At 34.1% G+C, this 23,112-nt stretch overlaps 1 protein-coding gene across 5 annotated transcripts in view; it reads left to right on the plus strand.

Moving 5' to 3' along the window:
• The window catches only part of LOC129754664 (protein lozenge), a 168,563-nt gene that overhangs the window by 110,510 nt on the left and 34,941 nt on the right, over nucleotides 1–23,112 (plus strand). For all 5 annotated transcript variants that reach the window (XM_055750849.1, XM_055750884.1, XM_055750868.1 and 2 more), the window contains one exon: nucleotides 6,732–7,632. In XM_055750849.1, the coding sequence (XP_055606824.1) occupies nucleotides 7,080–7,632 (553 nt within the window). In that variant the 5' untranslated portion in view covers nucleotides 6,732–7,079. The remainder of the gene's footprint in view (nucleotides 1–6,731; nucleotides 7,633–23,112) is intronic.

Below are 23,112 nucleotides of genomic sequence, written 5' to 3' on the forward strand. Positions count from 1 at the left end.
TGTGTTCGGGCGTTTCGTTTCATTGAGGGGTTTGGGGGTGGTTGATCCTAGTCTTTCATTTCTCGGTCACTACATTATCGGTTTCCTGTTTATGGTTTTGGTCCCTGCATCCGGATGTATGTAGCTGTCGTTGCTACTACAAATCTGGACGTGCTGTTTACTTCCGACAACAGAGTATTTTCACCATTTGCAAAGTCAGATGCATATCTGAAGGTGTGACACAACTTTCGGGACCAGGTTTCATCTTTTTGAATACATTCTGCTGCAAGGGAGAATTGTTTTGATTGGATTATACGGAATTAAGGGTTCAGTTGTGGATTTCATTTCATACAATCCAAATTTACCTAAAAATAAAGTTTTTGGTTTGGAAAACTGAAAAAATAAGAGTGTTTCTAGAAGACTGCTAAGGAAAACTGGCAAAAAGAAGCATTCACTTCTAGATTTAGTTCATTATCACCCGACTTCCCTCTATGTCAGTCTCACTCAATTTTGATATAGTTATTTTGCAATAATGTAGTTACCCTTCTCGAAGGTATTTGGCACTGTCAGCTCATCACAGCACATTTATGGAATGTGCGAGTAAAACATGACAAAAATTTTCATAAAAGCTTGTCGGCTTTCGCCGATGCAATCCAGGAAGCTGAATGATACAAATATGTTTGTTGTTGCAGAATATACATATATCTAGGTGTTTCCTTGTGGGCGAGCGACCGGAAAAGGAAATTGAATGTGAACATTCCACAACCTCCACGGGGTCGTTGTTCGTGGAAACATTATGTAGATGATAATCTGTGGCCACGGGAAAACGGGAAAATTCGAGGCATTCCGGGAAGTGTTTGTAATTCCACTATTTTTCGGTGGGGTTTGAATTTTACCTCCAAAGGTGATGCAAATTCAACATCCAGAATAAACCGTTGATAAAAATACCTCAATTTTGAATTCGATTTATAATAAGAACTAAAGCTTGCTTCATTTAGAATTGGAACAAACTTCTGATCATATTGTGGAAAAAATCGAAAAAATCACTTAGGCATATAAACATCATAATTAAAATTATACTTTTACAACAACTTCAACCATTCGTAACACGAATTCAATTTCAACAACTTTTTTCATGCATCCAAATTCAACATTTCTTGCAAGTTATGTTTAATATCGAAAGTTTGCTGTGTAATTTAATCCAAATTGTTTTTGTTTGCAAAGCTTTAATAGAAAAGGGTAAAACTATGAAAATCAAACCAAATCCAAACATATTTTAATTGGCATCAGGCTCTTTATTCATGAACAAATAAAAACTAGACAGAATCTTCAGTTGGGTAGTGAAATTAAACTAGAACCGGTTTAGTACTGACAAAACGACTTTTTTTAAGCAAAATTTTGACTTGAAAATCGTTGCACCTTTTAAAAAAGACTCAAATTAGGATTCGTCCTATTGATAGAAGGCTTTCCAAATTCACATGTCAAATCGAGTTATTGAAAAATTTGGAAAGAGTTGGATTAAGTCGAAGTTGCGGTCCGTACTTTGAAAAATTTATATTATTTATGATATTACTAGAGTTCGTTGAAAAAAATATTCTTTTTATGTTAAAAACTTGTAAACGTTCCTTTTTTTCAACGATACCATCCTGTGTTTTTTTTTTAATTTGTCCACATTTTTTTCCAAGCAAAACGGTGAACTTGAAATCTTTGGAAAATGGGCGGTCATTTTTAATTTAATTTGGAGACCATAAAATCGACTTTATGTCGATTGTAGTCACGCTATTTGACATTTCTGGGATAAATAAACCGATGAAATTTTAAATGATTTGAGAAGATCGACGTAAAACACATGTAAGTAAGGAGGGATAATACATTTCGTATTGTACAATTTTTATAATTTTTTGTCAAATGGAGCAAAAATTGTAAAAATAACAAGTAACAAAAACGACTTATTTAGATTAATCTATACTAAGATTGCCATAATTTTTTTAGCTCGTTTCCGGGCCGGAAAAATCAAGATTATTTTCATCTAAAAACAAGGCAAAATCTGGGCATTTGATTTTAAAGTTGTCGAGCACAACTCCAAGCAATACCAATAACAAATCAATGGCAAAAAAAACTTGAAAAAATTTCCATCAAAAGTTATCAGTAGATTTTAAATCTTATTTGAGGATTCCACAAAACCTTTATGATTTTTTTTCGTAAAATTACTCAAAAATTCTCGTTTCGGATGCATAAATAATGTTTGTTACAAAACAATAACATTTTTTTTGTTCGATTTGTTAATATATCCGAGCATTTTTCAATGAAATCCGGACTATTCAAATTTTTTTAATTAAATATCCGGATAAAACCGGGCAATCTGGCAAGCTTAATTTACTTGATGTGACCTAGGCCAATGTTTTTAGCGTTTTCAAAAATCAGTTTTTTTTTTTCAATACTCCAGAACAATTAATGTTTGGACCGCCAGCAAATCTCATTCTTGAAGTTCGGCCCGCCTGTTGAAAATGTTGGCGGCCCATGTTTAAAGACTAGGCATTATAAGATAACAAGTTTTTAAGCAAGCTTGCACTTTCTTTTAGAGTTCCAAAAGATGGAACAGATGTAAAATTGGAATAGAGCTGGAAATCAGAGTTATAGAGTAAATGATCTTGAGCGGAACTTAATGGCCCAATTCGATGCAACTCGGAACAGTTGATCAAGCGGTGTGGATAGAGGTTATATCCGAACGAGCGTTTTTAGTTCAGCGGATAGATCTTGGTTTCTGCTTTGTAATGATAATTTGTAGAATATTTTAGAGTAATTGCAAATAACTCTAGAGCTGTTTTACTGAAGAAAGAGTTCTGATATTAAGCGTAACCACGCTGATCGTGAGCGGAACTTAAATAAGATCTTGAGCGGAATCATTTTGTACTGTAAACATCTTTAATAGCTCTCATTCCTAATATTTGTGTAACTGTGAAAACTACAATTAAATTTTATCTTTAAAGATTTTTATGATCGAAAATTATTGTTTTTGCGTAAATAACAAAAACTAAGGCATCAAAAGTTGTTCTAAAAATATCTGTTCAAATTTATATCTTACTTCAAAAAAGATATAAAATTTCCACTTTGATTCACTGTATATTTTCGAAAGAATCGATTCTCTTAACTCAAATTATAGTTCTTTTATCTCAAAAATTCAATTCGTAAAAATATTTGACTGATTATTTGAATGTGCTCTTTTAGGGTAACGACAAAGTCAGTCAGATTTTTCAAAAAAAAAACTTTTCATTTCTCTTAATCAAGGTGTTTTTGAGTAAAAGTTAGATTTTTTGTGATTTTATCCGAATATTCTGTGATGGATTTCTGTGATGCTAATGCTTTTAATTTCATTGAAAATTGATGATAAATTGGGTTTTTTTTGTACATTTTAGTTGGAAAAAATCAGTTTACATTGAAAATCTTATATTAATTTTCTAATTCTAAATAAGAAACCTTAATTTTATTTTGACCTATAAAATATAATTTTGGAAATGCACTCATAATTCAAAAATTCTGTGGAATCTGTGAATATTTTGAAATCCTGTGTTCTGTGACACAGATAAAATATGCTCATTTTCTGTGATAAAAATTTGCTCAAAATTCAGTGAAATTACAGATTTTCATGAGATTTCGGCAACCTTGCTTTAAACAACTCATTCATAGAATATAGTTTATAATAAATTCCAGTTTCTTATTGATCACGATAAAATTTATTCATATAAAAAATTATGGAAACATTAAGTCTTTAGCTCAATTGATAGAACAATTATTTCTCAAACCGATTTCTATGAGTTCGAGCTCAAATGTAACATCAAACACTAGAGAATCGGATAGGTTATCAATACCAGGCCTTCAATGGAATCGTTAAGTATTATAAAATGGCTAACGCGGTGTGCTTTGCTAAACTTTGTAGAACTGAAGGAATTTGTGGTAAAAATATTTGAATTTGTGTTTATTAGTATATGGTATTCAATTGGAATTTCAACATCAAAATCAACCTCTTGAAATGAAAGCTGCTTCTTGAAGCTCGAATAGTAATGGCAATGAAGATTGATTCTTATTCTGAAATAATGACTTTACTTTATTGGCTTCATTAGTTCTCAACTATGACAAAAAATATAAAAAAGCCTCCCTCCTCCTTCTCGCCGCCCCTCTGAAAGAAAGAATCAATTTTTGCGTTTGGTTTGGTACGCTGTGACACCAATTTTTGGTTCTATTCGAAATTAATTTTACATCTTTTCTGTCCCTAAAGTAGATACATAAAAGGTACTGCATACATTCAGGGGTAAAAACCATGCACGCTCGGCCATATTGAACCATTAATGCTTGAAAAATAACCATAATCGAAGTTTTGTGGATCAAGTCGTTTTATGAGTTTTCAGTGAAAACTCATAAAATGAGATTTCGATGAGAACTTGGATTATGGTTATTTTTTAACCGTTTGCTAAAGGTAGAAAAAAGCAAAAGTGAGCAAAAGTGAATGAGATTCTTTCTTTAAGTGTTGAAAGGAACAATTTCGATGGAAAACGGATACTTTTAAGGTATTTATTGAAATGAAACATATATTATTATACTATGTCATAATATGTACCCAGATGACGTGCCAATGGAATTGATAAGAAAAAAAGAAGCACCCATAATGTTCGGCCACAGTCCATAAAGGCTGGTTGTTGGTGTACTGATTGTTCTTTGGAGGCCAAGAACTAAGTTGGAGCACAACTTCCAGCACGAAATACTCCATGAATCTTTCCATTTGCTCAAGTAGCGGATCATTTTTTTCTGGAACAATCAAAAGAAAAAAAAATTAAAATTTCGTTTACAAAATTTTCACCTAGTTCACCGACCGGAAGGTAAATTAGAATAGCAAAGGAACACAATGCAAAACCACGATAGCAGCAGCTCAATTGGTTTAATGAAAATATTAAACTTTGGAGAAAGTGTTTCGTAAGAAGCAGTTTGAGCCATCGGAAACACCGGATGTATGTTATCTCCCATCATTTATTAGATTCTCTGTAAAGAAAAAAACATGTATGAGTGTAGCCAATATGTAAACAATGTTTGAAAAAGCAATTTACCTTTGATTTTTGGTTCCAAATGGTTTCTTTTTTTGTGCTCGTTATTCTTAAAAATCCCTTTCAAGTTTTCGTGCAAAACACGTCGGCATCTGAACACAATTTGCACCGAATGAATCGAAAGAAAACCGGAGTATAATCTTCCAAGTCGATTTGAAAAAATGAACAATGGCGGAACGGAACATTTTTTAACCATTATTATGGTTTTCCACTGAAACTCTGAAAACGCTTGAAATTTAACAATTCATTCCGTTTGAAAAATAACAATTTTCGAAGTTTCCGAAGAAAAATCAGAAAACGGTTGAAAAAAATTCGAAAATGATTAGAAAAAAATGAGCGTGTGTGTGATACATAAAGCATAAGGCAGCGCACCTAGCGGTTTATTTCGGAAGCTAGTAGTTCCGCTCAAGATCAAAGATGGTTCCACTCAAGATCACATTGTACATTTAAAAACCACGCGATGAATTGATATTTTGATCAAAAACTTGTTACAAAAACCCGAATAATTCTTTTTTATGAGTTTTTCTACCATTTTAGTCATTAAGAATCAGTTTATAACGGTCAAGTGTTACTTAAAAATTGACGTTCAAAGTCATTTTAAATTAGGAAAAGTAAATGGTTCCGCTCAAGATCAGATTTCGACTAGTTCCGCTCAAGATCATTTGCAGTCATGCAAATTATCCTATCTTTTTTTTTTTCAAATAAATACTAATCCAATATATTAAATAAAATTTATGTATTTCAAATAAGAATAAATGAGAGCTAAGAGTAGGCTTTGCTGCGCTGATGACGGGTGTGTTTTTTTCTGAGCAATCGAATTGTGCAGACCCGATTGTTTCGGATTGTAGTACGTTCCTGCATTGACATGGAATTAGGCCGGTTATTTTGTGGTGAGATTAGAAGGTTTGAGTTCAAATGAGAGAAACCAGTGCTCAAAGAGAGTAAAAATGTGCTAATTGTTGCAAATTGTTGCAATTTGTTGCAATTAGTGAAGCAGTAGTGGAATTTTGATCATTACCTCTCCAAATGCAAAGAATTCTCTCTTGATTTCAATCCCTTGGTTGAATTTGTTTGTAAGTTAGAACTACATCACTTTATAGTCAAACCCTGTAGTATCTTAATGAATTTATATGAAGCGTTTGGCAGGGAACTCCACGCTTTGTTCCTCCCTTGTTCCAATAGCTTTTGGGGTTTCCATCACAGGGTTGGCCTGGCCGTAGTAGTATCAACAATGCTTTTGATATGTAATAGATACTATGTTGAAAAGAAAAATGAAGAACGTAAGTTTTTCATTTTCCAGGATGCCTGCAAGTTTTGGCCATGTTGATGTTAGAAGACAAAGAAGAAGAAATAAGAATTAATGATAGCTAAGTATTGGAACGAAAACATTATATTTAATGAGTTTCCTTTTTTCACGTTCGTGACTATTTATTTTTAATTGGAGTTTATTTTACAATCTTTACCTACCTAACGGTCAGTTATTTTTCAAAGTAACAAAAAAAAATAAACTTTCCAGGGTACCTTTAAAACTTTTCTGTTCAAGTACATTTTGGATATTTTTAAAAGTCACTTTCCTTTTTGTTAGTTTTTATAAATGACTAAAACATTTGTATTTCAATGGAACTAATTAACCTATTCTTATTTTTTTATTCGCAGAAGCATTCAACACCAGACAGTCAATTAATATGTGCAACTAGACTGTGACTATGAGTTCGACCAAACGGAAATTTCTACAGTGAAAATCACTCGTTTCAAATCGAGGAAACGGAGTAAAACCCGTGAAAACAACAAACGATGTGCTAAATGTTGAAAAAGTAAAATAGAACCGGGAACTCATGTGGACGTGAGTTGTGTGATTTTTGCAACGGTAGCCATACACAGAAAACAACGCTTAAATTGGAAGGGAAAATATCATACCAGACCTAAAAGGGGAAGTTGGTTGTTATTGGTGCGTGTGTGTTTGTGATAATAATAGCATAAATCATTAGTGTATCGATATTAAAAATGCATCTGACTGCGAACAACAACAGCTCGACCAACAATGCGAGTGGGGGTGGTGGGGGAACGACCAATGGAAGCGGTTCCAATAACAACAGCACCGCCAACAATAATGGCAGCTCGAACAACAGCAATAGCAATAACAATGGAAGCAGTAACAATAACAACAACAACAGTTCGGGAACAGCAGGTGCCGACAACAACAATGGGCCCCCATCCGCCGCCAGCATCCTCCAGGACACCTACTCGAAGATGACCTCGGACATCCTGGCCGAGCGGACTCTCGGCGATTTCCTGTCCGAGCATCCGGGCGAGCTGATCCGAACCGGGAGTCCTCTGTTTGTTTGCACGGTGCTGCCACCGCACTGGCGATCGAATAAAACACTTCCGGTTGCGTTCAAGGTCGTCGCCCTGGGGGATGTTGGAGATGGGACGATGGTGACGGTGCGGGCGGGGAACGACGAGAATTACTGCGCGGAGCTGCGGAACTGCACCGCAGTAATGAAGAACCAGGTGGCCAAGTTCAACGATCTGCGGTTCGTGGGGAGGAGTGGAAGAGGTAGGTGGTGGTTGTGCCATTTTACATTTTGTTTTGGTTGTTCGATTGGTATCTTTTTGTTTCGAGTTTTTAGGCTTTTAAAGATATCTTTATCAAGGAAAACAATTTAAGGGGGGAATCCTCATTAAGAGAATGACAATCGTCTACAATGCGAAAGAAATGTAAACTCATCGAAACTAAGAAGATACGTTACGACTGAAAGCAAACCTCAGATTTTATTAAACTTAGAAATTTAGAAAATCTCAAGAAATGGGTTAAACTCGCTTAATTTATATTAAATAATCATAATATTCACATATATTTTCTCGTGTGAAATGTATCTATTCTCTATCTCACAAACCAAAAAAAATGCGGCCAACTTTGACCAATGAAGTACACTTTTACAAAGGTGGTGCAAGAAAACGCACGTTTCCTAGAATATAAAGGGCGATCTCGAAATTTTTGCCACACATTCAACAGGTCATAACTTTTTTTTACCATTGGGTAAAAATCAACCAAATTTTGCACACTTTTGCATTGATGCGTATTGTTTAGGGTAACGGATCTTTTTTGGACCGCTTTGAGAAGTGGCTAAGCAATTTTGTAGGATAAAAAAGCATATGTTACAATTTTCGACTTTTTTTTAGGTTTTATTTTTGACACTTTATCAGCATTATGGCATTCGTGTCAAAAGATTTTCGACTGATTTATTCGTTTTTTACGAAGATCAAGGCATTTTCTATCGAAAAATATCGTCGTTTGTTGCAATGTAACAAGATTTAAGCCTAAAAACACGATTCTTCAATCATTACTCTGGTCAGTATTTTGGACCACCAGGTTTCTATTTTGGATCACCCTTTGGACCTATTTTGGACCACCCTTAAACCACAGACAAACTTAAACTAAATAATTTTTTATTTCTAAATTTTTTATATTTTGACAGCGATTGATGCGCAATTATGCGATTTATACATATAGTTTTGTCTTTTCTTATTGTTATTGACTTCGATAAGTTTGTTCGATAAGAATAGAGTAAAAACAGTAAAATTCCTGTTATATATTGTGTTTCAAATGTTATGAAAATTCTGACAGCACACTGAAATCTCGACTAAATTTGTTCTGCAGTGTTCAATACTGGCCAGTAAGCTTATCAAACAGTTGCCATTGATGTAGATTGTTAGAATGATGGGACTCAAAGCATAGTGCACAAAAAGTAAGTTAAAACTATGATTGGCTTGGTTTTATGCCGATTGATGTGAACCCCGTCTAACGACGAGTTTGGACTTTGGCGAGTTGATTGAATAAAATCATTCTTAAATTCCAAATTTTATTCATAATGAGTGATTGAAATAGTCTGCATAATTCTTTCATATCGTCGTACAACGTCTTATTACGTGCATGAACATTTAGTTACAAGTTAAATACCCAGGTTATGTTGAGTGGTCCAAAATAAGTTCCTAAGGAATAAAGTAGGACCTATTTTCGACATGGGTCAAATTGCTATTTAAATCGGTTATTTTGCTTTTTTGAGCTTGCAAAACAGTTTTCACGTGTTTTACCATAGCTGTGAACATGTTTGTATTTGTGAAATTCATCACAGCTATGCAGCAAACCTCTTGAAATTTGACTTCAATAATGGCACGTCCTCCTGAAATGGCCCTGATTCGGTCCAACTGTGAAAAATCAAAACTTTATTTTCAATTTTCTCTCCGTTAACAGCTTACTTAAATAAAATTTTATATGTAATTAGAATCATAAGAAGTAGCTTTATCTATATTTGTTAAAATTTTTATGAATAACATGATTTTTGAGAGAAATATTGGCAAAAAGCTACAAGGTGGTCCAAAATATGTACCCGGTCCCAAATAAATCCTTTACTCTATATGCTGTCAAACTGGAAGTCGAATTTTTCGATTAAACAAAAATGGAGATGAACAAACGCGAGTCGAGAGCAGCGTTGCCAACCTTCCAGATTTTAATGTGTCATCCAGAAATACAGACCTCGTGTTGTTTGGTCCAGACTTTTCATAAATTATCCAGATTTATCCAGAAATTTCTATAAGCTCAACGTTTTAATAAAAATAACGGCATCACTGAATTTACTGTGAAGCAGAATACAGAAGTTATTTTGACAGATGAATGGGTCTAAGCTTTCAGTTGTTCCTTTCGTTCACATCACAGTTCACATAGGCTCAGGCATTGATTGTTTTTAAGTAAGAAGTTAATGAGTATTGATCCCTAGACTATACAATATTGCAATCTGGCGACCAAAAAAAAGGTCGTTACCTATCCGTAAAGTTATCCAATTTTTGAAAATCTTCCAGACATTTCCAAAATACAGTTGGCATTACTGGTCGAGAGAACAAATTCTTTCCAAACACCTGGAATTACCTGGCAGTTGGGAAAATGTTGAACATTCACCTTTCAACCGTCTTCAGAGTGTTGAAGTGGTTCCAGGAGCAGTTGAGGTTGAGCCACGGCAAAGGAGCTGGCAGAAAACCGGGACCGGACAACGGCGTGAAAGGTGGGGAAAGGTGAAGCAGATGATTGAAGCAAATCCCAATGTCGCAAGCCATGATTTGGCTAAAAAGATCGGCATGCCGCAGAGCTACGTCCAGAATGCAAAGAAGAGAGCTGGACTACATACGTACAAGGTACAGAACACCCTGATCGATCTCATCAAAGATGGTCACTGTGAGCTCTACGTCAAGTTAGCCCCTTCAATTGTTTGTTTATCAATGGTTTGCTGAGTGTTGCCAGTTTATAGGCTCTATTTAAATTTATTGTTATTTTGGGCGCGAAAAACTGTAATGTTTGATGCAGGTAAAATAAATGTTCTCTTTTATTTTATTCGTCCACAACATAAGATGAACTTTCAATCGTCTATCCGAAATCGCATTCGCTATAGTCAGAGCAAACACACCCCAAACCGCGATAAGTGGCAATAGACGACGGCTAAAACTCGGACACGGAAGCTCTACGAGAAGATGCTGATAAAATATGGCTACTGTGTGATGGACGACAAAACGTATATAAAAGCCGATTCCAAGCAAATTCCGGGGTTGAAGTTTTTCACCGGCGAGAGCAAGTTCGATGTGGATTTGGCCTCCTGCCACTATTCTAAAAGTGCGCTGGAGATGTATGAGGGCAATTCTGTCCATTTTGTTTTAAAGGACATGAACCCGCCAAACTATCCGGAGCTGCGTCCGGTGGAGCAGTACTGAGCAATAATGAAGCGGGAGCATCGGAAGAGCAAGAAGGCAGTCAAAGACGAGAAGGACATGTTAAGAAAATGATAAAAAAAAACTTAGAAAGTGGTACCGGATGACACCGTAAAAACTTTGATGGAGAGCACAAACAAAAATGCGTTCAATTTTACACTCAAGGATCCATCGATTAACGTTTCATTTGATCTTTTAAATGAATATTTGTATAAAACTACCCTACAATTTTGGTTTGATTCTAAACATTATGAGAAATTTGATCTGATCTGATCCCTTTCAAAATAGTACAGCCAGCAACCAGTGTTGCCCCAAGATTGCCGTAAATAAAACTTTTCGTGACTGTTGATGCGAATCAACGGACAAAATTGATCTATATTCTATTGCTTCATGTTTTGGTTACATTGCTCATCTTATTTGTTAACATTAGACATAAAATCCTACGAAAATAACTGATACTAAAATTTACAATTCTAATGATAACACTACTTCCTCTTTCACCATTTTCAAATTTTTCTGTTTTACATTTACTATCTTTTATTCTATTGAAATGAGATTGACAGAAAATCGAAAAAACCAATCGTGACATTCCGTCTGTTTTTTTAAGTGTCTCTAATACTAGAAAATATTTGTCGCTGAAATTATCTGAAGTGACGTCTGTTTTGCCATGTTAACTATGCCTACGAAGAATAAAAACTTTACCTGTGCAACACATATGTAGAGCTTGGACGTTTTATTATTTACTCAATTAAAGCTGATGGTGAGAAATTTTCTTAGAGTTTTCCTGAAGCAAGTATTTTACTAGTCACATATTTTATTTTTTTCTAAGAGAAATAAAAAACCTGAACATAAGACTGCTGCCAGCTTTGTATGAAACTATTTAATTTATAAATTTTTCACCTTCCATAGTATTTTTTTTTGGTTTTTCAACTGTCAAAAACTTAAGTCAATTTTTTAAAAGATTACGTCAGTTATGATAAAGCGCAACAGAGAGTTTTTATTGTGTATAAGACTGAGTCGATTTGGGGTAATTTTTATTATATCAAACCCTGGGGTCTAAAAAGCTTCGTTTTGTTTCAAAACTCATTCATGATTTTTTGCAGAGTTTAAGGTAACGTTTACATGAGTAAATTTTCAGTTTTAGGTTTGTATGGGAAAATTGATTATTTTATCTGCAAAATCACCATCATTTTCGTTTCTTTTGTGGAACCGAGCCTGCTTCTGGGCTGTGTGCCAATTTATAAATTCACTAAAGGAAATTTTTCGTTGAGCAACTTTGTCGAAGACCATAACTTCGTATCTTATTAGACAAAAAAGAGTCTGGTAGATCAAACTTATTTGATTTGAGCATAAAATAAGCATTTTTTAGGAGAGTCTTAAATTTAAAATAAAAACTTATTCTATACTCAAATCAAACAAGCTCAATCATCCAAATAATTTTGCAAATTCAAAGATTTCAACTTTTGATGAAAATAAATCTTATTTACAAAAAAAATGTAAGAGATTCAAAGTTTTTGGATAAAATTTGCTTGATGCATACTTGTACAAAATTTATGATTTAAATTCGATATTTGGCTTCAAAAACTGCAATATTAATAATGATAAACAATACACAAAAAAAAATTTGTGCAGATGAATATCAGGTGCATGTTTCTTCAAAAGCAAAAACTTTTCATAAAAAATCAATTCTTTAATGAAAATCTTGTGGATGATTTTTTTGAACTAGAATTGGGTTTTTTTTTTTGCATATAGCAACTAAGAAAATTTACTCAAATTCTACATTGTATTTGTGATTTTCAGCTGAATTGTGTTCACAAAATAATTTTGACAAAAAAAAAGTTAGAAGTTTGAATATTGGATTGACAATCAAATTTTTAAGCTCACGATTTCTTGAATTCCTTGAATGATAAATCTCATGCTGAAATATGAAACTGCATTCCGTATCCATATTCTGAAATTAATTCAAAAATTGAACAATGGATCTGTTTCCGAGTTTCTTTACAATTTCAGAAGTGTACAAAAAAAAACAATTTCCAAATCTTAATTCCAGATCTGAATTTTATGAGCCAAGTTTTAGAGCCCCCATTTAGGAATCTATTATTTAAAATCTGTAGTACTGGTTTAATCTAAATTCATTATTTAAATTATTTATTTTTAATTTGTATTGTGAATGGAACTGAATTAAAATATAAATTTCAAATGAAAAATCTGAATCTGAGTTTAAAATTTAAGATCGCTTTTAATGATTCAACTTTGCGAAAAAATTAAGTTTTAGCACTACGGATTACAATGTAAAACAATTGTTTTCTTTTTTTTCATATTCGGAAAACTTTTATCAAAATATTGAAAATGCATATGATTTTCATAAAATATAATTCAAATCTGATATGAAATGCAAAACCAAGTTTGAACGAGAATTTCGAAGCAGCTATTTATTTCTAATTTCTTAGGATTATTCGAATTGAAAAAAAAACCTAAAGTGTATAAAGAATCCGAAAAACGAAAATTCGAAATACAATTCTGAACATGAGTATATGAAACCGGAACCTCCAACATGGGTTTGATTTAATTTAAAATTAACTATTCAGACTTAAATTTCAATGAACTTGTAAGAACATTGTGAAAAACTGTAGCAGAATTTTTAAACTTGGGATGAGTTTTTGAGGTTTTGGCATTAGTTTTAAGTTTAGATTGATACTCTTGAAAAATAATACTCTTACTACTATTACAATTACTACTTTATCATAATTTGATATTGAATTTAAAATGTTGAGTGTAGATTAGAATACCTCGCTAGCTTTTTGAATCCTCATGGAAGGGGTTTAACCCTCAAAAAAAAACCCCACCCCACCTACGGCCCTGGTTCAAGTATATAAAAATGAAAATTTTCCTGATTGTTCAAGTTTTCAAATCACATTTGAAATATTCAGTTCTAATAACTTCCTTTTGAGCAACTTGGGCTGATGGTGAATGTTTGGCTATATGATATTAGATTTTTACAAAGCATTTTAAATGTCCTTCTTCTTTCGAGAAATATCCCATTTTTTTATATTAAATTATTTGCAAGCCTAGTACAGCGCCTCTTGTTGTTTATTTAAAAGCTGTTTAATCTTAGCATTCCAGAAATCTTCGAATTTCGCTTGGATTTTCTCCCTTAACTTTCAAATTTAGGAATTTTTAACATATTAACACTTTAACTGTTTATGAAATTTTGTATAAATTAGGGTGTGTGTGTCGTTTTGCAAATTTTTTCAAATTCCAAAAACTCTACAGTCCAAGTTACCTTTTTAGTCAAAACGATCGTCAGATTTTTTGCAGATAACTGTTCAAGCTGTAATTTAAATACCCGTGTTTTGATATGAAATTTTGTATGGATAATGTAAATTTTTTTTTCGGATAATGTCATTTCTTTTTGTTTTCCTTGAATATTTTGTTTTCAGGCAATGCAAAAGAAATTCTTAATTATGAAGCTTACTGGATAATTCTCTTGCTACAAACTTGACCAAAGACGACATACCGGTAGGAGCAACGAGAATTTCGTTTTGACACCCAAACGGAGCATTCTTTTTCATGAAAAGAAACTAGCAGTGCTGTCAGATTTTCCATACAATTTTAAGAAATAACATTTTACCTACAAAGTTATTGATTTAAGAGCATTGAAATTTTCTGATGAAATGATCTTCATTTTGATGAAAATACTTCTGCATTTGGGAAAACAGGCCAGCTAGTTTCCAACGTGTAATGGCTCCAAACCAACATGAAGTACCTGGTTGCCATTTGAAAAGATGCGAAAAAAATCAAATTAAATTATGCAATTTCAAAAACGTCAAATCTTTCAATTAATTGACGGTCTTGGACAAAGTTGGTTGTTGAAACTTCAGCAATAAGATGCAGCTTGGAGAATTTTAGTTCAGTAAAGCTGTGCAAAATTTTGAACGAAAATATAATTCTACAGTTTAACGGTCTTCGAAAATCAGTAAAAATACTGAAAAAACATTACACCTGGCATCTCTGACCAAAGCACCGGAATAATTCACAGAAAAACACTTTCTTTTCTGTCACCAGATAGCGCTATTCGTGTCTCCCGTTTTCTCGTTAAGTGATGCATATCGGTTAAAGTATATCTGATTTGAGGTTTGTATGGGAAACTTGAATATTTGATATTGAAAAATAAACATCATTTTTGTTTCTTCTGTGGAACTGAACCTGCTAATGGAAGAAATTTCCCGCTGAACAACTTTGTCGAAGACCGTTAGTTTGAATCGTATAAGTGAAAAAAGTTATTAGCTGTTTAACACGATATGTCTTTTGGCATCGGAGAACAATAAATTTAATTGACATCACTGTTGGTGCCTCGCGAAGTATTGCTTGAAAAGTAGTTATGCAATTCTCCGCTAGGCGCCCAGCAGTGATGTCATTCAAATTTATGGTTAACGTTAAAATCTACCGGAGCTCCGAAACACGACTAAGCTGTAAATTTTTTTTTAATAACTGCAGATTTTGAGTTTTCATTTATTTTTAAGACATTCGTAATTCAAATAATAATTTTGACGTTTCTGGTTTTCCATGAACCTCTTTCGGTGAGTTTTCAGGTTAAAAAAAATCGAAACTTTGAACACTTTAAGGCTTCCCTAAATCAAGTCCGATTGAGCTAAAAAAATGTTTCATACATTCGTTGCCTCCCTAATTGATATAAAACGAATATGGTAGGGGCGGGGTTGGTAGAAATTTGGACAAGCAGAGATCCAAAATTTATACATCTAAATATGAATCAGCCGTTTGATGGCGACCAACAATCATGAACATCATTATCACCATCGATACCCCTTGGCTTGGCCACTGAGCTATAATTTGAATTCATTGACTCGCTTTTAACCCTGTTATCTAATGCCATTCATCACGCGCGCACCACACCGGCTCGAATAGAATCGAACTGACCCCCCTTGGGGGGCAGGGCAGTGAAAAATTTGCAACAGTACCAACAATTGCATCCTCCTATTTTAAGTTGGTGGAAGAGTATCCAGCCTATTTAGAGGAAATCGAGACGCGGTTATTAGAAAATCGCCATAGGTGATTTGTTATGAACCGGTGCGTGCGATCGATCGGCAGCAGCAACAGCAGTGGCTCCAACATTAATTAATTATTTTCGCAATCCGGGGATAAAACGAAAGCCAATTCAATTAATAATAATTTCGCGCAGTTTTACGAGCGCGCAAATTGTTTACCGCAAGCTCCCGGGACTGGGATTTGTTTCTGGGTGGGGATGATTTAGTTTTTTGTCCTGTTTAGTCGATGTTAGTAGAGACAAAGGAGAATTTTTGCTTCAAATACATTATTTTTAATGTATTAAAATTTAAAAAATCAAGTAAAATAAAATCGTCATGTTCGTAAAAAAATTTAAACTTGATATATCTTTTCAAGATTTGCAAATTTCATTATTGATCAGTAATTTTATTTTCTATTATTCACTACCAGTAAGTTTTTTCCACCTGGAAAATTGATTAAAGGTGTTTTTTTTTTAATTTTAAACAGGATTAAATATCCGAATTGACACATTTCGAATTCCAACTTCCAGTTGATGGTAATCCAACCTCAGTTCGGCTAATTTTTCTCCAAAATGAAACTGTCAGTTATAACTGGCTTAGTCGGTGTGTAAAAAGCCAAAACAATTTACCAAAACACCGAAACCCGAATGCATTCAATATTGATGACACCCACAGGACACACTTGTCAACTGGCCGCAGTGCAACAATTATGGCCACTCGGAATGCGGAATATATCAACTCCTAGCTCCTACTGAATAGTTTTGCTGATTGAAAATAATCCGGCCACCAAAAATCAACCGACATAAGGGTTAGTTAGCTGAAACCGGCCATCGTCCAGTCAGCTACATAGCTAATAATGACGGTCGCCATGTTCAGGGAAAAATTCGGAGTCACATGATATGGAAGTGGATGCAAAATTGATGGCTTCCGAATGTTGTCGGCAGCAATTGTTGGACGGATTAGTGGTTGTCTGGTATAATGATTGCTATAGAAAACCGGCTAGGAATTAACATTAGAGATTTTAACTCATGAAAAGTTAGGCATAGGTTAATTTTGGTACTGATGTTTGGTAGAATCAATCGATAGTATTGTGAATTTTTAAAAATGAAGTAGCAAATTTGAAATATTTTACTTCATGACAATAAAAACATTTTTAATGTTTTGACGGTCGCCATGAGTAAAACAATCAATTTTAGTAGAGGGCCTTAACCTAGTAAAGAACATCGAATTTAATTCAACTCAAATCGAAGCGATTTCCTCAAACTTTTTTAAAACCGTTCAAACAAACAAAATTCTCTTTACACGAAAAAGGACCCACTTTTTCTCCCTCTTTCGAAAGTCAACCGGCTCAATTTGCTTGAAAGAAACGAGGCGACAGAAATAAATCACACCCGTTTTCTGCGTAGACACGCGCACGGCCAAGGAAAAAACTGGCACCAAGAAAAAAGTTGTTTCCCCGTTGACTGAAAGCGGGAGAGAAAGAAAGAAAGCAAGACGGAAAGACGTTTTCATATTTTTTGCCACCGTCATCCCCCATCCAACTTTTCCCTGAATTGAGACACTCGGAGACTTGAATTCCTGGGCCGATTGCCAGAAAGGAAAACTCTCCCTTACAGAATAATTGAGGTAGGTTTGCAAACCGTCTTGCTTTATTCTTTCTTCAGCAGGGGGGATTATATTTACTAAATTGAGTGTATCGTGATGGTAAAGTGCGGATAAATTAAATGAGTTGTGTCTGCTGCCCGTGGGAAAAAATGCCAGCCGTTGTTTTTATATCAAAGTGAGAAAATGTTATGTTTATTTCCATGGAACGGAGAGGCATTTAAGGGAATTTTTATTAGGAGAACAGTTATGAGAGGGAATTTGAAGAAGTTTGAAAAATTTGCACAAAAATACAATTTTCTATTGAAACTTTTAAATATTTCTTAATTCCTAACATCATTTTAATCAAAAATAGGCTTACAAATAATGAGAAAAGTGCTAGTTGTAATTTTTTTATATTGAAGTATTTTGGAAATGTTATTCTAAAAATAAAAATTAAAAATTTTGAACAAACTTCAAGTTGAAATTGCGAGCGATGTACGATTAAATGATGAATTGAATCAGAAATTCACTAATCCTATTAGATTTGATTGAAAATCACTTAAGCTTCACATCGAATTTTCCCCACGTATCGTAATAAACCAAACGAAAATGTAATTCCAGTCGGTATTGGAGTGAAAATACTTGTTCTCGGGGCCAAATTTTCAGTTCCACAGTAAAAATTGAGCAAGGTTCAGAGAGCCCAGGAAGGGGATAGGAATCGGAAATTAAATGCATCAAAATGATGGGCTGGTTTGTTCCATATCGGTTAGTGCGAATTCAGTCCTTGGGGCTTTTCTATTTTTGAGAACCCATTTACTGATTTTCGTAAACTACCCTCCGTTTATCGGTGCAATATGCAGAGTGGTTTCCAAAATGTGGAAAATGCATTTCAAGGATCGATAACCGCACATGTTATGCCAGAAGGATTGAAACAATTGGATAGCACTAAATTGAGTGTTTCCACGTATCACCTTCAAGTTGTGTTTTCAACAAATTTACAGGTAAAAAAATTAGCTGTTTTTTACTTTTTTGAAAAAAAAAAAACATTAATAAAAGTCTTTAAGATTTTTTTTATGATTCTTTCTTAAAATTGTGATATGGACGTTGCTTATGTTCTTTGCAGAATTTCAAATAACAGATTTATTTGTTTTTTCATTGTCATTGTTCAATCCAACAAAAAAAACAGTTTCAAAGAACATACCCAAGCAACCAAAAGTCTCGTTAAAAAGGTCAAACACAGCTTAATCAGCTAAATCAATGTGCTGAAATTTTTTTTATTCAGCCCAAAATTTAAGTTCATTTTGAAACTTTGAAGTTACATTACCGATTTGAACGGTCTTCTGTTCAGCCCTCAAGTAATCGTTTAATCAGCAAAAAAAAAATCTCCTCTTCTCTCTTACTTTGGTCACTACCAACCCATGTGGTGCTGCCAGTTTTTTTGCATCCATCTTTATCCCTTCAATCATCTCAATTAATCATACTTAATTGCTTTATTTTTAACTTTGTTCGACACATGCCGGCACGCGCGTCAGTTCTGCTAAACATTTGTTTGATTCGCTTAAACAAGCAATCAAAAACCTAATGAAAAAAAATTAGTCCAGATACCAGATTTGAACCGCGACCCTCCGAGATGATAGCCATACACGCTGCCACGACACCACGCCTAGATGTTGCCTTACCGGCAGCTAAAATTCGAAGTGGTAGTAAGTTTTCCTAGAATACCCGCAAGGGCAGCCAGCGGCCAGACGCTCATTATTACTCAGAAACATTTCAAAACAACATATAAATCAAACATCCGTTAAAATAAGGTTGCCAGATTGCCCGGTTTCTTCCGGGTTTGCCCGGATATTGAATACAAAATTTGAGAACAGTCCGGCCCGTCTCGGTTGCCCGGATTCCATTGAAAATGCCCGGATTTTGCCCGAATTTATTCAGTTTATATTATTTTATTTGGCAAATTAAACCAAAAATAAAATACAAACACCTCCAAAACGAAATTGATTTTTGTTGAGGAATTTCTGAATTTTGAGAAAATTTACCTGGATGTTGCCCGGATTGACGGTCGTCAATTTGAAATCGAATGCCCGAATTTTTCCAGGTCAATGTGATATTTAACAGTAAGATTCCGATCAAATGTGAGTCCCAAGTACTTCACGTGATCAGACCATTCTAATGAAACCCCATTAAAAGTTATGGAATGATTTTCATTAGGTTTATAAATTGAGCTCTTGGCTTATAGGGAAATAAAATAAGTTGAGTTTTTGAAGCGTTAGCAAAAAATTTCCACATTTTCAAGTAATTCAAAAAGGAAATTAAATTTTGTTGCAATCTACTGCGAACCACCCGTAAATTTCGACCTTTGGCTGAAAGCAAAGTATCATAAGCAAATAATTTTCCGCCTTTTCCTTCTGGTACATCTGGAAGGTCAGAAGTAAAAATATTGTATTAAATTTGCCCAAGAATACTGCCCTGAGGGACTCCAGCTCTAATGGGGGTCCTTGCAGAGCAAGAATTTTGATCGCTTACTTGTAAGGTTCGGCTAGTCAAGTAATTTTGAATAATTTTGGTGAGATATACAGGAATCGAGCTAATTTAGCTACTGAACCTTTGTGCCAAACACTGTCAAAAGCTTTTTCAATATCAAGAAGAGCAACACCAGTTGAATATCCTTCAGATTTGCTAGCGTTAATCATATTAGTTACACTCAAAAGTTGATGTGTAGTAGAATGTCCATGACGAAAACCAAATTGTTCATCAGGGAAAATAGAATTCTGATTAATGTGAATCATCATTCTATTCAAAATAACTCTCTCAAATAGTTTACTTAAAGAAAGGAGCAAACTAAATGGTCGATTACTTGAAGGCTCTGAAGCACTTTTTCCAGGTTTTAAAATTGGAGTTACTTTGGCATTTTTCCATTTATTGGGAAAATAAGCCAAGTGAAAACATTTATTGAAGATTTTAACTAAAATATTAAAAGTGATTTCAGGCAACTTATTAATAAGAATCTAGAAAATATTGTTAATTTTTTTGAAAATCAATTTAAGTTCATCAATATTTGTCTCACAGGAACTTTCATATACATTTTGTTTAGAAAGAATATCATCAAATTCAAGGGAAATTTGAGCATCAATTGGACTTACAACGTTTAAATTAAAATCATGACTCAAATTGTTGGGCTAATTTTTGAGCTTTTCTGCGTTAGTTAAAAAAAGTTTATCCCCATCTTTCAAAGTAGGAATTGGCTTCTGGGGCTTTTTCAGAATTTTAGTTAATTTCCAAAATGGCTTTGAGCAGGGTTTTATGTTCTACTGCTTTTGCAAAATTTTCATTACGCATGAAATTCAAACGACGTTTGATCTCTTTTTGAAGGTCGCAATAAATAAATTTCAAATAAGGATCCCTAGTACGTTGATATTGGCGTCGACGAATGTTTTTCAGTCGTATCAAAAACTGAAGATCATCATCAATTAAAGGTTGATTAAATTTATGTTTAACTTTGGGTATTGAAGCGGCTTTAGCATTGACTATTGAAGTTGTCAAATTTTCTACAGCCAAATCAATATCTTCAATTGAATTCAGTGGAACGTTTACATCTAAATTACGTTCAATAAAATTCCTATATCGCTCCCAGTCAGCTTTTTGAAAGTTAAAAGTTGAGTCAATGGGACTTTGGGATAAAGAAAAAATTACTGGAAGGAGGTCTGAATCGAGGTCCGCATGAGTAACTAATTGACTACAATGCTCGCCTAAATCCGTTAGAACCAAATCAGTTGTGGAAGGATTTCTAATTGAAGAGAAACAAGTATGCCCATAAGGATATTCGACAGTATAATAACCTGCAGAGCAGTAATTAAATAAAATATTCCCATTTGAATTTGATGAAATATTATTCCAAGATCGGTTTTTTGCATTGAAGTCACCAATAATACAAAAAAAAAGATTTGTTTCTGGTGAGTTTTTGTAAATCTCTCTTCAAAAAATTTTCTGTTCACCGCTATATTGAAAAGGCAAATATGCGGCAATAACTATAATTTTCTCCATAGACGTTTCTAATTCAATTCCAATTGTTTCTAAAACTTTTGTTTTGAAAGAAGAAGAATGTCTAAGCTTGAGACGACTATTGATGACAATAGCTACACCCCCACCTCGTCGATCAAGTCGATCATTTCGTAAAAATTAAAAAAAAGCATTGCTTTTCAAGTTATTGTCTGGCTTTAAAAAAATTTCAGTGATGGCAGCAATTTGTATGTTTTGGGTTTACAAAAATAAAAATAATTCATCTTGGTTAGCCAGCAAAGATCTTGCGTTCCAATTCATAATATTTAATCATCTATTTGGATCCATGAGGGAATCGTAAAGTCATAATAATTTTGTTAGCATAATTAAAAGAAGTTTGGAAAGCTTCAAACATTGAATATGCTTTCAACATAAGTTGCATCATTTCCATTAAATTTTGATGCAAAAATTTTAATTTTTCCTCAATAATCTCACCCAAATCAATAAAATTGTTAGGATCAGAAAATGAAGGAGAAGAACAGGTATTTAAATTTCGGGGATTTTCCCCAACCTTCGCATGAATGTTGAGACTTGGTTTTTTCCTATGAGTTAAACCTGAAGAGGGCAACCCATTTTCAAAGACCTCTGAGAACGTTAAACAACGTATCTGTGGCGCTGAATCAGTACAGGTAACATTTAAATCACTTCGAGCATTACCAAGACTTTATTCTAAAGTTGGCCGAGGCTGACCACGAACAGACAGATTGTTTGCCAGCCTGACGTGTGAAGAAGAAAAAGAGGAAGGAGGAGAAGAAAATTTTCTGAAAACATTGGGATTTTTCCTTGAAGCAATAATTTTTGCCCTAACGGGACAGCCTATGGAATTGGAGGAATGATTACCTGCGCAATTCGCACACTTGAAGAATTCTATTTGTGGTTTATCACCACCAAAAAGGCATTAAGATTTTTCATGATCGAATGAGCCGCAAAGCATGCATCTGGCATTCATTCTTCAATTTTTAGCGCCCGCGCCGTGACAAAAAGCTTGACAACGATGACATTGCGTAATATTTTGAAGCAAAATAGAATAAGATTTTCGAAAAGGTTCAAATTTGACTTGACAATGAAATGTAAGACGAGCCTTCTCAAGAATTTGCAAATTATTAATCTGATCCTTTTTAAATTGGATCAAATAAATAAAGCTCTGGAGCAAAACCAACACTACTGATATTATTCGTGTTGGTTGTTTTCCCCATTTGAATTACTTGAATCGGAGAAAAACCTAACAGAGAATTTAATTCAGATGTGATTTCATCCGGTGTCAGATCACCGGTGAGACCACGAAGTACAACTTTGAAAGGACGATCACTTTTAGTGTCGTACGTAAAAAATTGGTGTTTTTTTATGACTCAAATAATTTAATTTTTTTTTGAAAATCATTAAAAGATTCCGCCAATATACGAGCAGTTCCCCTTCGAGCGATCTGAAGAGAAATCTTCACATCTTTGACCGAAGTGACGATTTCTTTCCGAAAGGCATTAAAGTCAGGAATTATAACCGTAATTGGTGGAACCTTTTCGATTTTAAGAGTGTAAGAAGAAGAAGGTTTCCTAGTACTCTTATCAGAATTAAATACGAATGTTTTCTCATCG

The sequence above is a fragment of the Uranotaenia lowii genome, chromosome 1 (assembly GCF_029784155.1).
Source record: "Uranotaenia lowii strain MFRU-FL chromosome 1, ASM2978415v1, whole genome shotgun sequence".
Taxonomy (NCBI): domain Eukaryota; kingdom Metazoa; phylum Arthropoda; class Insecta; order Diptera; family Culicidae; genus Uranotaenia; species Uranotaenia lowii.